This window comes from Limanda limanda, chromosome 6, assembly GCF_963576545.1.
Source record: "Limanda limanda chromosome 6, fLimLim1.1, whole genome shotgun sequence".
Taxonomy (NCBI): domain Eukaryota; kingdom Metazoa; phylum Chordata; class Actinopteri; order Pleuronectiformes; family Pleuronectidae; genus Limanda; species Limanda limanda.
The window spans coordinates 8770206-8783779 of NC_083641.1; the positions used below are offsets into that span (position 1 = coordinate 8770206).

Below are 13574 nucleotides of genomic sequence, written 5' to 3' on the forward strand. Positions count from 1 at the left end.
GATGCTGTGTGACAAACTGGTAAAACACCAGTAAAATGTCAAATTAATCCATTACAATGATTAAAAATCTTTTTAAAATCAGCTACAGAAATGAGTAGAAGTATTAAGCAAGATTACTTTAACCTGTTAAGAGATATTGAGAGTTATTCTTAAACTGAATTACAGTTTTTCACGCTGACATGTGATCCTGACTCACCAGTCTCTCCATTTCCTGCTCTCGAAGCCTCTCCTCTCTCTGTCGTCGGTGGTACTCCAACAGCTCGTCCTCGTTGTCGCTGATTTCGGTGATGCTGTTCTTCCTCTCCCTCATCCCAGGGTGGGGTCTCCCTGCAGACATCTTCCTATGGGTCCTGGGACTGGCAGCAGGGGACGAGCCAGGCAGGGAGCCCAGACTGTAAGCAGGAGACAGGGTATTCCCAACGCTGGCCTTCCGTACCCCCGCACAGCTACCAATGCCCTCCATCATCATAGAGGGGGGGGATGGACTGCGGGCTCTGACCCCCCTGCTGCACATCTGCTCCTCAGATGTAGATCCACTCTTTCGTCTGAGCCTTGGACTCTCTGGGACAAGCTTGCAAAGACCTGAGGGACTATCTGGGGTCCTCAAGGAAGGGATTGTCCCTGGAAGCGCTCCTGGGAGTACTGGGACCCCTCTCCGAGCCATGGAGGGGCTGAGAGGAGGCAGCTCTCTCATAGTGTTGCTTGCTCCGCTCCCACCATTCAGCTCCAGGTTCCTCCTGGCCATGCGAGGGCTTTCAGGGGGCTGCAGTGAACGTGGATGTTGCTGAAGCGGCGAACCTTGGATGACATGCACAATGGGGTCCAAAGGAGGCTGAAAGGCTCTGAAGGGTTGGGAAAGCTGCCTTGAAGGGCTTGAGGTGAGGGAGTGATCAGCCATAGTGGTCTGTTCTCTAAAGGGGCTGGCAGGTCTTTCATGGAGAACCGTGGTTGACTTGGTCCTGGGACTGGAGGGAGATGAGGGCGAACAAGTAGGGAATTTAGGAGTGAGTCTGGGGCTACTCGGCACAATGTGTCTACTATTGAGAGATTCACTAGAGGACAGCAGGGACATCTGTCGAGGGCTTTCAGAGCCATCTTGGCCTAGTCCTCTGCGACTTGGCTTGGGGCTCGGAGGAGCTTCTGCTAGGACCTTCCTTTGCAGCCTGGGGCTTTCCTGAACCTTCTGACCTGCCCCACCGCTGCTAAAGTTAGGCAAAATGGTCCGTGGCTGGGGTGAAGGTGGAGGCTGGGCGGTGAAATTGTAGCTAGAGGAGCGTACAGGCACTGGTGGCAGAGAATAACTCTGGTCCTGGGGTCCTCCACTAGGAGATGGGCTGGTAAAGCTCCCACTGCTGGCTGCTGAGGGTGAGGAGAGGGGGGAAAAGGGAGGGGAATTATTCTCATAGCTGGACCCCACAGACATGGCCCCCGGGCTGGTAGGAGGGGACAGCAGATACCGTCCTCCCCCATTAACCATGGGTGACAGAGGCGAGTGAGGAATCGATTGGCCTCCAGGAGGCTTTTTGGCCTCCTGAGGGTCATCCATGACTAGGGAGTCCATGATGTCCTGGAGGTCCTTCTCGATTGAGCTGACGATTGCACTGTGCTCAGACTGGTTTCTCTCTCCAGGAGCTGGGGGCGACTTGGCGGGACTGGACTGGTGATTCCCATTGACGAAGCTCTCTGTGTCTAAAGGGGGAGAAAACAGGAAAAGAATATCAAGCTTTGGGTTTAAAAACACTTGATACAACGAAGGTCTATGTGTAACAATCACACTGACATTAACTTTGTATCTGAGAGCTCTGCCAAGAAACTTTCAGTCTTCTCCACCAAGAATGTTAAACTTGGCAATGCAATGTAAAGCCATCTGGCAGAGTTCTGCATTTGTCAATCAAATGGGTTCAAGCCCATATCCCCAGGAGATTTCTCTGAAGTGTGTAACAGTGTAATTCTACTGTTTATCCAAAAATTGGCAAAACAAATGATTAACTGAGTGACACTGTCATAACTTTGCAGAGTTGGAAATTGTGTGTCACAGCATTACTATTTGGAGAGTGTTAAATATTGAGACTCATGGCTGTAACAACGCCTTTTACTGCATTTTACTTTCTCACCAGTAGGAACATCAACACAGCCAGTGTCATTGCTCTTTATTTATCAGAATAAAGACTCTGCTCACAGGTCTCTTAATGACTCACCTTAGCTTTTAGCAAAAGTACCCTCAATGACTCTTACTCTGACAGTGAATTACTGCAATATGGTTTAACTATTATAATTTCCAGGCATTTTCCGATTTTGTTCATATTTGCTGCTGTTTTTGCCCCTTATCTTTGCCATAACTAATACAAGGTGCGTTGCTTTCATTCCTGCAAAGTATTATTTTGTCCCTTGTTTGGTTAGGTTGTGTTTCTGTCCAGAAACCGCACAATTCAAATCACCGCAAAAGAATCTGACTCTTCCAGAAATTATGACAAATTTGCTTGATAATTCAGAACCTCCATGTCCAGTCATGATCTTGTGAAAACTTCATCATTAAATATCCATGCTTTCCTGGCCCAGTGTAGATTTCGGACAATCACAAGGGCAGAGAAGGGATTAGTGGTGAGGAAAGAGGGAAGGACACAGGCGAGAAGATGAACTGAGAGACAGGCCTGTGCAATGGATAGGGATCAGGAGAAAATGTGCCTGCGTAACCCAATTACAGTAAAGCCCGAAAGCAACGTAGGACACAGGCCGAATAATCTAATCTTAACCGTCTCTCTTTAATGTCAGCAGCATAGTAGATTATTACAACAGAAACACATGGCCACGTGGGAGCTTCACCAGCGTGGCCTTGGGGCAAGGATCAGAGCACAGATCAGGTTCTATTACTCCTAAATGAAATCTGCGTAAATTGACTCGTTGTCTGCTTCAATGGAAACACGAGGATAATTGCAGTGTGGAGTCATTAGTGCGAACACGGAGGTAACGCGAGACGACAGAAGAATAGAGTCGTCATGCTCAATGGTGTTGTAATAACATCAGAAATCAGACAGATGACAACGGAGTCAAAGCAGAAGGATAACACACAAAAGACAGACCAGAATAGAAACAGAAGTCAATTTGGTCTCTTAGTGGGAGATGACGTCAGAGAGCGACGTCCCATCAGCAAAAAGAATAGGCACAAATAATGCATCAGCTGTGTTCAGCAGGGATGGACGCTGCCTTCATGACACCTGCACCCATTCACACAGAGAGCGTCATCACAGGGCACCGAGGTCTGCAGGCGGTCACACACACATCTGTTGAGCTCCACGTCAATCTCAATGACAACAACACCTGATGGCTTATTACGTGCAGGGTCAAAAATAAGTGGGGGTGGGGGTGCAGAGAGGAGGGGGCGACAAAAATACATGCATCCGTTGGCTGAGGGAAAACCCATGCAATGATGTCATCGCCTGCGAGGGCACCACACGCCGAACCTCGTTGGAAAAATCGGGCAATTTATGACGTTTGGTGAAACTGCGAGTGTGACACGATACGACGCCAGAGATGTGGTTAAACACGATGACGTCTGCTATTCGGCGTCGGTGACATCACCAGTGAGGAGCTTGTTGCACTACACGAACCCCCACATCCCCCCCTCACACTGGGATTCTGCAATCCAAGACAACCTGTGTGTGTCTCTACTTGACCTGGTGTTTTATTGGAGACCCCCTGTGTCGACCCTCCGGGGACGAGCAGGCGAGCGGTGTCCGGTGGCCGGTGCCTCGTCACGTCTCTCGCCCTCACACACACCGAGCAGCGGGGTTACTCACATGAAGGAGCACAGCGGCGACCCTGGCAGTGTCAGCGGGCTTCACCTGCTCACATGACCGCCCACTGAGGCCCACTTCCTCCGAACCCCGCGGACAGAAGCACCGGGGTGTGGCGGAGCCCTGCCGCCGCCTGGCTCCACCGGTATACCGAGGGAGAGCTGGAGATTCACCGGCGAGGGGGATGCTTCAGCCGGGGCTCGGGGAGCTGAGGCGCCGCCGCTGCCCACGGTACCTCCGCTGTCAAGCTACCGGAAACAAAACACGGCGTTTCCCCACCACGGCCTTCAAAATAAAACCAGCGGTCTCGTTTAAGTACACGCGGGAACGATGACTGTAAACCTCGTGTCATCGCAGAGAACCAAACGAATAGATTCAGGGTTTATGCGATGTCCTCAGTGTGAGAGTAAGTTAATTTTCATTATGTCAAATACCAACGCTGTCACTTAAGTTATGAAAGGTAATAGTAGGCAGGCTCTACACTGTACACTGTATTTTAAGAACAACATGATACCAGAATTCTCAGTTGAATACCTTTCCTAAATAGACCGCTCCTAGCAAATGAATGATGTTGTATTTTATTTTGAAGGTAAAATCGTCCTCCTCCCGGTGTCCTGGTTGAGTTGACGTCGCGCCTTCTATTCAGGCTGCTGTGAACTTTGACAGCTCTCTACTGTGTCAGTGGTGGACTGCTCTCTGTTATTGTCCAAATTTTAGATTATACGTTTTTTGCTGAAATAATTATTTTACTATACTGGTATTTTAACGGCGTTAAAAACAATGCATCAGGAGGAATTGCTCTGCTATTGGACCACCAATGAAGGAAATTCACTGATTTTATTTTTTATATCAAGGTCTGATCCTCAGGACAGAACATGAGTTCAAACAGGAACGAAAGTCTTATTCCAACAACTTCCAATGGGAGAAAACTGTGAAGAAAACCGACGCTGAGTTCTGTCGACAACTGTTTTCTTTTTGTGGAAGTTAATTATTTCAAAAACACTGTGTGTAGTGCATCTGTTTGAAGTTGTCTACACACACACACACACACACACACAGCCGACAATAAGAACTGAAGCCATAAACGTATTTTATTTGACCATAAACTTCTTTGATTTTTTTAAGCACTGGCTTCTTTTGACACGCACCAAAACTAAGGGAGGAGGAAGTTAACAGTTTGTTTCCAGAGAAATTCCTGCAGTGTAAATACACTTTAATTATGTCAAATAAATTTAAAAGTATTATTACAAAATGGAATTGAAGTATCAAAATTAAAAGTATTAATAAAGCAACAAATAAATGGCAATGTGACTGGTATACTTGTATATGTTGTATAGGTTAATTATTATGTACTGGTAAGAACATTTTTACTGCAGTAGTTGTTTGAGATGGAACATTTTAAAAAGCTATTCAAATACTTGAGTTAATTATATCCTGCCACCATTTAAACACATGTTTATAATATAATCTGTCATATGTGCTGTCAAAAACAAAAAATGCAGATCAATTATTTAATAGGTTATACTGTATGTACCATACCTATGCTGAGCTTTTGCATATACAATTCTGAATAAAACAAAACAAATGCATCCTAAAATAGGGACCTTATTAATCCATAACCCTAAACTGATGAAATTCAACTGCGGAGCTCAACGGAATAAAAGGTACAGACTTCTCTTGTTGTCCTGTAAATAATAAAATTCTATTGTATTGTATTTAGATTATTTCTCCCATTGTTTTTATTGCGTAATAAAATCTAAAATGAATAATGAATAATAGAGTAACCACAATAACAATCAACCGCATCCCAAACAGTCAGCTCTGTCAGCAGCTCTGCTTAACACACACTTTCGAGCAGCCGGTGTCGGATACAGTCGTCACATCACAGACGGAAGGTGGACGAAGCAAACACATAGCAGGCAGGTGGGGGGGTGCAGAGGGAACTGAAGGGGAAACCCAGGGATGGAGGGAGCAGAGGTGGCAGACAGTAGAACGAACTGGAGGTATATAAATAGTTTCTGAGAAAGATACTGTAACCCCAGCCCTCGGCCTCTTTAAGCAAACAGCTCAGCGCCACAAAGCCGTCTGCTGGCCTGGCAGAGAGGCACAGGAAACGTCCAATCAGTGAAGAGGTGGGAGCTGGAAGACAGCTGGCTGGAGACAGCTGGTCAGTGGACCCGTTACTGACCTAGCAAAGCTCACCAAAACCAAACAACAGACAGGTGAACGTGACCGGCACTGCAATGCTGTGTGACACATGAACTCAGGAGGAGGACAGATGCAGAATGGAAAAGCACATTTTACGCAAATGTATCAGTCACCTTACCTTCATCTCAGCTGGTGTGTACATTTGATAAGACTGACACATGCAGGGGGTCAACGTAAACTTCTCATCAATTTCTCCTATATACAGACCCTTTGGTACAACACGTGCTAGTGATTAGCAAACCAACTTCAGCCTGGTGTCTGCACACTTCCCAACTTCACTTGCTGCTGACCTCATGGTGAATGACACCTTCCAATTCATATTCATAACCAATGTGTAATAAACCTGACCTTTACCTGATCTCCTATCTTACTGAACACATTGGCACTTAGAGTCTACATCCATATTACTAAGTCCAATAGAGAACGGCAGTTTTTTAATCTCAGCCAATACTAACACGCATTAAAACGCATTATCACGTGACAACTCACGTACACTAGGCATGTACGTGCCAAAACAAGTCCATACACAGATAACAAGTGTAATTTCAAAGTCTCTCCAAGCAGATATGACAGATATGCCTTCTTTATCATGGGAGTGGTATAAGCAGCCTTCATCTGGATGCAACTCAGGAATGCATAATTGAGGAAAATGGTAGGTTTCTAAACAACGGAAGGCTTTCATTAGCGGGGGAGGAAAGACACAGAACCCGGCGATCATGACTGCGCGCTGTAGTCGTGCCCTGGTAGCAGGCATCGCCAACGGTAGGAGGGAAATGACACAACGCCGTGGCAGATCCGTGCTAGTGGAGCTGGCCAAGAAAAGATACACTTATAGTAGTGAGCCTATGAGGAGGAATATTCAGAATCCACGCAGGCATACATACAGATAAAAACTTTGCTTGGAGAAGTAGAGGAATGAGATGCTCATAAAACAAGCTGGGCACTCTTAATGCTTCATAGTTCGAAGGGTGCTTCATTTTAAATGCAGATACCAACAATAACGCTCTTGTAGCAGAGCTGTAATTACATATTCAACATGTTTAATGTAGAAATGTTTGGACAGAAACTTTTGGGGCATTACAAATAATGAAATGTGTCCATGTCTAAAAGCAGATCTTACAGCAATAGTGGTGTAAAATCACTTAGCTGATTAATACAAAATAAAAAATTATAATAATTAAAACAAAATCTGAATAGGAAATCATTATCAAAATCAATATATTGGCAAAGTCCTGTATACAGCGACAAATTCAGGGTTGGCAGCTGGAATAGCATTGGCCCCTTGAACAGCCCCTGTCCAGTCAGTAGTCTTTAAAAAAATACTGACCAATTGTTAAACATATTTTTCTTTAAAAACACAATGTCCACAACGAACAATAAAGGAAAAAATATATAGAACTAACAGTAAACAAGGAATGACTTTAATGTCAACCTTAGTGAATCAGGAAATGTGCACGGATGTTGGACATATAATTGGCCCCTCTGCGTAAATTGTGGCCCAATTTATGGCCCCTGATTCAGAAAAAATCCTAGATCCACCACTGCCTGTTTATCAACAAGTGAATACACTTGAATAGTGTTTACAGCTGCTGCTACCTCCACTCTATCCAAGCTATAAAATAGGGTAAAATGCTCAGGGTTTACTGCAGTGCAAGTAGCCACCTATAAAAGGAACAACCCTGCTGCTCCACCTCACCACCAACCTGTTCGCCTCCGAAACAATGTCAGCCATTCATCCATATAAGGCCAAACCGAAACCAGGAATCAGGAGGAGAAAAGCTCTTTCTTATTAATTTGACAAAAACTCAGTGTCTGTTTTTTCACACCGGGCCTTGTGTTTTTTGGAGGTGGAAAAGGACGGAGCATTTGAGTGAAAACAGGCAGAAAAACACAGTTAAACACACAATTGAATGGGTGTGATCCTTTACCTGCACATATTCTGTAGTCCCCCGTGGAGACGCTTCCTCCCTGGGGCATCATGCTCTTCATTCTGAAAGCTTCTTCAGGGTGGTTGAAGCGGAAGAAGTTTGATTGGCCAAAACACAGCATGCAACCTGGAAAAGAGCACAAATGTAGTTTCTATTAATTTCTTGCACCCACACAAAAAACAGCACAGATTAAAATGTTCTACCTTTAGTTTCGGTGGAGTACACAAGTAAGTGAGGCACACAATCCCACTGGAGCTAAAAGTGCAATTTCTTTAAAGTACATAAACTGTAAAGTGCTTTGAGTCATCAAAACTAAAAAGCACTTTTTAAATACAGACCATACAGACTAATAAATAAACATATTAGTACACCTGGCAGATAAGCATGTAAGAGTAAGTCTCTTTTTTAATTCATGTGCAAAACTCTAGATGCAGCAAATAATTGTAAGGATTGTTGTTTTTTATTCGATACATCTACTATACTATACAATATCATTATAATTTTGAGAGCTAAATAACGATATAAAAAGCAAAAAGGAGCAGCAGCTTGAGTGGGGTCCCAGGATGATACATTGCCAACAAGTCAAGAAGTCCTTTTCTGAATTTTCAAATAGTGTAGTTTGGTTCATATTGTTTCCCGTTTATCAGTCTTATCTCAGATAATTGATGGACAAGCCAATGTGACAATTCAATTGAGCAGATTTAGAAAGTAGAGTTTAACTTTTTAAATCAAGTTGACAAACTATTGAGTATGGTCTATTGTGCCTGTTATTAACAAAATAGCTTTTATGCACAGCAGCCTGTACGCTGACACTGTACCTCAGATGAGAAGAGTGGATAGAAAATAAACTAAAGATCACAGTTACATAATTGAATGCACTTATATCTGTGGTGAGACTTCTGAATCTATCAAGCCATGCTATATCATTAACTCGGGACCATATCCGAACTGTTGGTGTACAGAGTAAACACAACGAGACAGCATGTTAATCAGTAAGCTTCAGAGGCCCCAGCTACCTGTCTGAATGGTAAGTTCAGCTATTCACCTGCTATATCTAGCTTTATATGACGTGTACAGATGTGTGAGCGGTACCATCCTTCTCATATGACTCTCAGATGTGAAACAAATTAGCTTATTTCCTGAAATACGAAATTATTTCTTTGAGTTTTCCAATAAAACATTAACCTAGCTTGCAACTATTTTAAGCACACAGGTTGGACAGAGACACAGAGGAATGTCGTAATAGCCAAGAGAGGTTGGCAAGGTGTGTGTGTGTCTGCTTGGGTGGGGGTGTTGAAGCAGTGCAAGTTGCTAAAACAGGAACCAACAGTATGAAAAGGCCGTGCTAACTCAGATGACATCATCAACACTGACTTATGGAAAAACAAGCACGTGCCTTTGTCACTGTGAGGTGATAAACTCAGATGAGACAAATTACTGCTTAAATTTAAAAAAGAGAACAGCAATCACAAGAATCACACCAGTTTGGGCTTTGCATCAAAATGAGAAATTCATAATTTACACAAAAAAACATTAGCATCTCATTTGCATTTCAAAGCCTCTTTTTTTTCTTTCTGGAAAGCAGCAAGTTGCATCAGGAATTTTAATTACATTTTTAATTAGTAAAATACCCCCAACGCTAAATGAGCACGTCTTCTTTCCGTAAACTAAACCCATGGGTTTAGACATTCAAACTGTCTGATGTGCCTTGCCCCAACATCCTTACAGGAAATGCATCCAATTATGGAGATAATAAGATGGAAAAATGCTGTTTTGGTAGATGTTTAATCCCAGACAAGACAAAGTGATGACAGACTGAATCTTCTGTTTAAATATCAATTTATAGGTCAAAAAAATATGTGGAATGTGTACCAAACTTTGCAAGCTGTAACTCATGAAATGTTGGCATGATTTCATATTTGCATTTGTTTCTAGAAAGTTAAAAGTTAATTTAGAAATACATGGTGCCTCAATATAGGTTTCAACACCTCAATTTAGGTTTCATGTTTAAAACGTTGGCTGTACTTATCAATATTTGTATAACAACAAAGGGAGAAAATGACTATGAGTCTCATGTGATATTAAACCAAATAACTATTTTCACCTTGTTCAGAAGTTAAACATCTACAGAATTTAAAACATTAAATACAAGTCACATTCATCAATTCACGCACACATTCAAAGACACACTCAGACACAGCACTGCTGGCACGGCTGTCGGGTATCTTTCCCAGGGACACTGGCCCACAGCCTGGAGATGCTGGGGATCAAACCACTAACCTTATGGTTAATGGACAACTCACTCTACCTCATGCTCTGCAACCACCCAAATGTGGCTAGCAAATGTGCCATATCCACTTTAGAGTATTAAGAATATTTCAGGTTTGAATTCTTCCCAAATTCTTCCTAATCATCCATTACTTGGGTGATACATATTTAGTTTTTGTTTATTCAATAATAAGGGATACAAATGTGCTGAGGATTCTTTTTCTTAATATAAAGCAGCAGAAGCACAATATTACAAACACTATAAAGTCATAAGGTGACACAGCTGATCCTCACGTTGATCAGGCCTCAGACCCTACAAACACACTCAGTCTCTATGGTGATACCAATCACGTCCACTTTCCATAAAGATTTGAAAGGTCAAAACACGTAATGCACATAAATAATTCAGCCTCTTCATGTGCCACATGGCCGATAAAAGATAAGCGGTCACATGTTAATTGCTCTCTCAATTTAGCGCCATTGTCCTGCTGAGATTACGAGGGAGAGGTCTTCCAGGCAGAGCAGAGATAAGATCCCTGCTTGTCGTCACAGGAGAACAAGAAGGTGGAAACTTCTCCATGACACAGGTGATGTACAATAAAGCCAGATGCCCTTTTATTCTGAACAAACAGACACTGACAGGCTGGGAGGAGGAACCACCTGATTAGATCACAAGCTGCGGGCACGGACACAAGTGATGCACAATGATGGAAAGTGGCTGTTTTGACAAATAGATAAATCTGCAGCCCAGAGGCAGTAGAACAGGTCAGTAAAAGCAGAGACACTTCAGGAGTCACTCAGAACAGACATTTCACACCGGTTTTGACTCGAAAAGATCACAATTCCATTTCTATTCTTAAGATGTCTTACCCAATCTTTCCACGTTCACTGGACTCCCTGACCCAACACATGAACTAACTAAATTGCTTGAAAATGCATAAACGTACAGTTGCCCCAGATGTTAAAAAATGGATTGAGATGCTGTTATAAATGTTGTTTTTTGAGTTTGATTGTATGTTTTTATATACATGAATAAATAAAAAAACTTTAATGACAAAAAAAAAGAAAATGCATAAACCTTGCTATGGATACAATTAGGCCTTTGCTGATTTATCACAATCCTATCACATAACCTGTTCCGGTAAAAGAAAACAACTGGCATTAGCCTCGGCTACCAGTGTACAACTCAACATGGATAATCAATAAGAAGCGTTGTTGACCCCTTTGTGTTTGCTAACGGCTGTTGTGCCGGTAAATTCTGTATTTTACAATGAAACAACTGCTTACATGCTTAGGAAATTAATTATTCTTTCCTAGCTATCAATCTGTGTACATCAGCATGCGCTGAGTGCATGCAAGTGGTCACATAAGCCGTTTTCCAACAAAAAAGGTAGAAGTAAGGATGTAGCCTAACAGGGCCACCAAGACAGACATTCACAAGGCAATTGAGGGTCACCAAATAAACTGTAAGTATTAACACAGTGGGGGAAAACTGGAGCAACACAAGGAATCCCTTCAAGACACTTGGAGAAAAATCAAACTCCCACACAAGATAGGACTCTTGAACACTCAAAAATGCTTTCAGTGTTCAAGTTAAAATGGTGCAGTGTATTGAGGAGTCCCAAACTGATTTCTTAAGCTACAACAAGTTCATGCAAGTCATCAGGGTTGGGATAATTACTGCCAGGATGAAAACACATTAAGCAAGAGCCCTTCCTTATATTGAACGGAGAAGCCACTTGTTGTTGTTCGGTGTTGATTTGTTGTTTTTCTTTGGTCTTTATTCACCCAAGTGTAAACAATGCTCACATTTGAACTAGCAACCTTTTGGTCACGACCACACTTGTGAATCATGGCAGCTGTTCTAAAAACATTACAATTTCCTGAACTACAAGAAATCTCTTCACAAACATTTCTGAATAACTTAGATGTACAGTTACATCAGCTGAACACTCACTAAGTGGTCGGTGGCCTTCTGTCAGGTAAATAATAAGGAAATGATTGACAAAGTTATGCAGTTAACTCTTATAAACAGTTTGGAGAAGGATTGTATTTATTTCTGAGGGAAAAGAGTATTAATCGAAAAACTAATAAGATCGCTAAACCCCTGTGTGTGATACAAAAACCACAGGGCGTTTAGCGATCATATTTGTTCATTAACCTTGTGCAATATTCAACAAAAAATTAAACAGAATGACTGCAATATTTAAGTATTAAACCTACGATGTTTTCCAATTGTTCTTATTATGAGTATTTTATTGTACATTATATTTTGTAAACACTCTATTTTATATTATTATTATTGTTGTTCTGTCTTTATTAATAATTTATCTTATTTCTTAATACTGAACTAACTCTTTCCAATCGAGCTTTCGAGCACTGTGTGACAGTATCTTGAATCTTTAGTCTCTCAGACAAAGCAAACCTTGGAAAACCTTCATGAAAGTCAACACTGTTTGTTACTGGAACAACGTGTCTCTATGTTTCTTTGCACACTGTAGTGTGTCTTCCACACAAGTTAGAATCCCAAGTTTGTAAATAATTGCTGACTAGCACAGGGGCAGTGCTAAAGAGCATTTAGCAATTCATATTTTATATGGGTACAATAAATGCCACATGTTGCGTGAGCCAACAGAGTTTTGCTTTTTTGCATTAGTGTGTCTTCTTTACCTCCAGTATCTGGATAAAGTGGTGCAGAAGCCTGTTTTTAAAGTTTCCATCAGCGTTTTCCTCAGTGGTTACAACACTATCCTCAACATAATTTTGGTTTGTATTTTCCACAGTTGGAAGGGTTTCTGTCAATAGTTGGACATTTCATCAGCAGGAAAATGAGCACACCATCAGATCGCTCATAAAAGGAAAAACAAAAATATGCTGAGTAAGGCCTTTGGATGCAGCCATTGGGATGTTAATACCGCGATCTGCAGAGCCACGTCAGCTCAGCCACCGTGTCTTCATGCTCTCCACTTCAGGCGTCATCCGACTCCTTCACCTAGCTCCTGTTTCCTCTGGATTCTGCTAGCAGCGCTCTCCTCCCGTCACCTCCCTGACTCACAACACGTACTCCTAACTCTCCTCCCGTCACCTCCCTGACTCACAACACGTACTCCTAACTCGGACTTGCTCTAACACGATTTCCCCGGTAAGGATCAATTCAGGCGCTTCATGGAAGAATGCTGAGTAAAAGAGCACGGCTTGAAAACGCATGTATCGAACGCAGTCATAACAGAGCTGGCTCTGTGGCACTCAGCAGTTGGGTAAAAACAGTGACAGGAGACGTGGGAGAACAATGATGACTTCAAGTCTGCATCTCAAACAGTGTCCTTTTATAAATTACTTGATAAAGTCATACTTTAGGGGGAAATGAAGATCCTAT

At 42.5% G+C, this 13574-nt stretch overlaps 1 protein-coding gene across 1 annotated transcript in view; it reads right to left on the reverse strand.

Annotated features, from left to right (window-relative positions):
- The window catches only part of phldb1b (pleckstrin homology-like domain, family B, member 1b), a 70444-nt gene that overhangs the window by 45014 nt on the left and 11856 nt on the right, over nt 1–13574 (reverse strand). Inside the window, exons 2-3 of the mRNA XM_061072740.1 lie at nt 7931–8056; nt 197–1689 (exon numbers count right to left, since the gene is read on the reverse strand). Of these exons, the coding sequence (XP_060928723.1) occupies nt 197–1689; nt 7931–8051 (1614 nt within the window). The 5' untranslated portion in view covers nt 8052–8056. The remainder of the gene's footprint in view (nt 1–196; nt 1690–7930; nt 8057–13574) is intronic.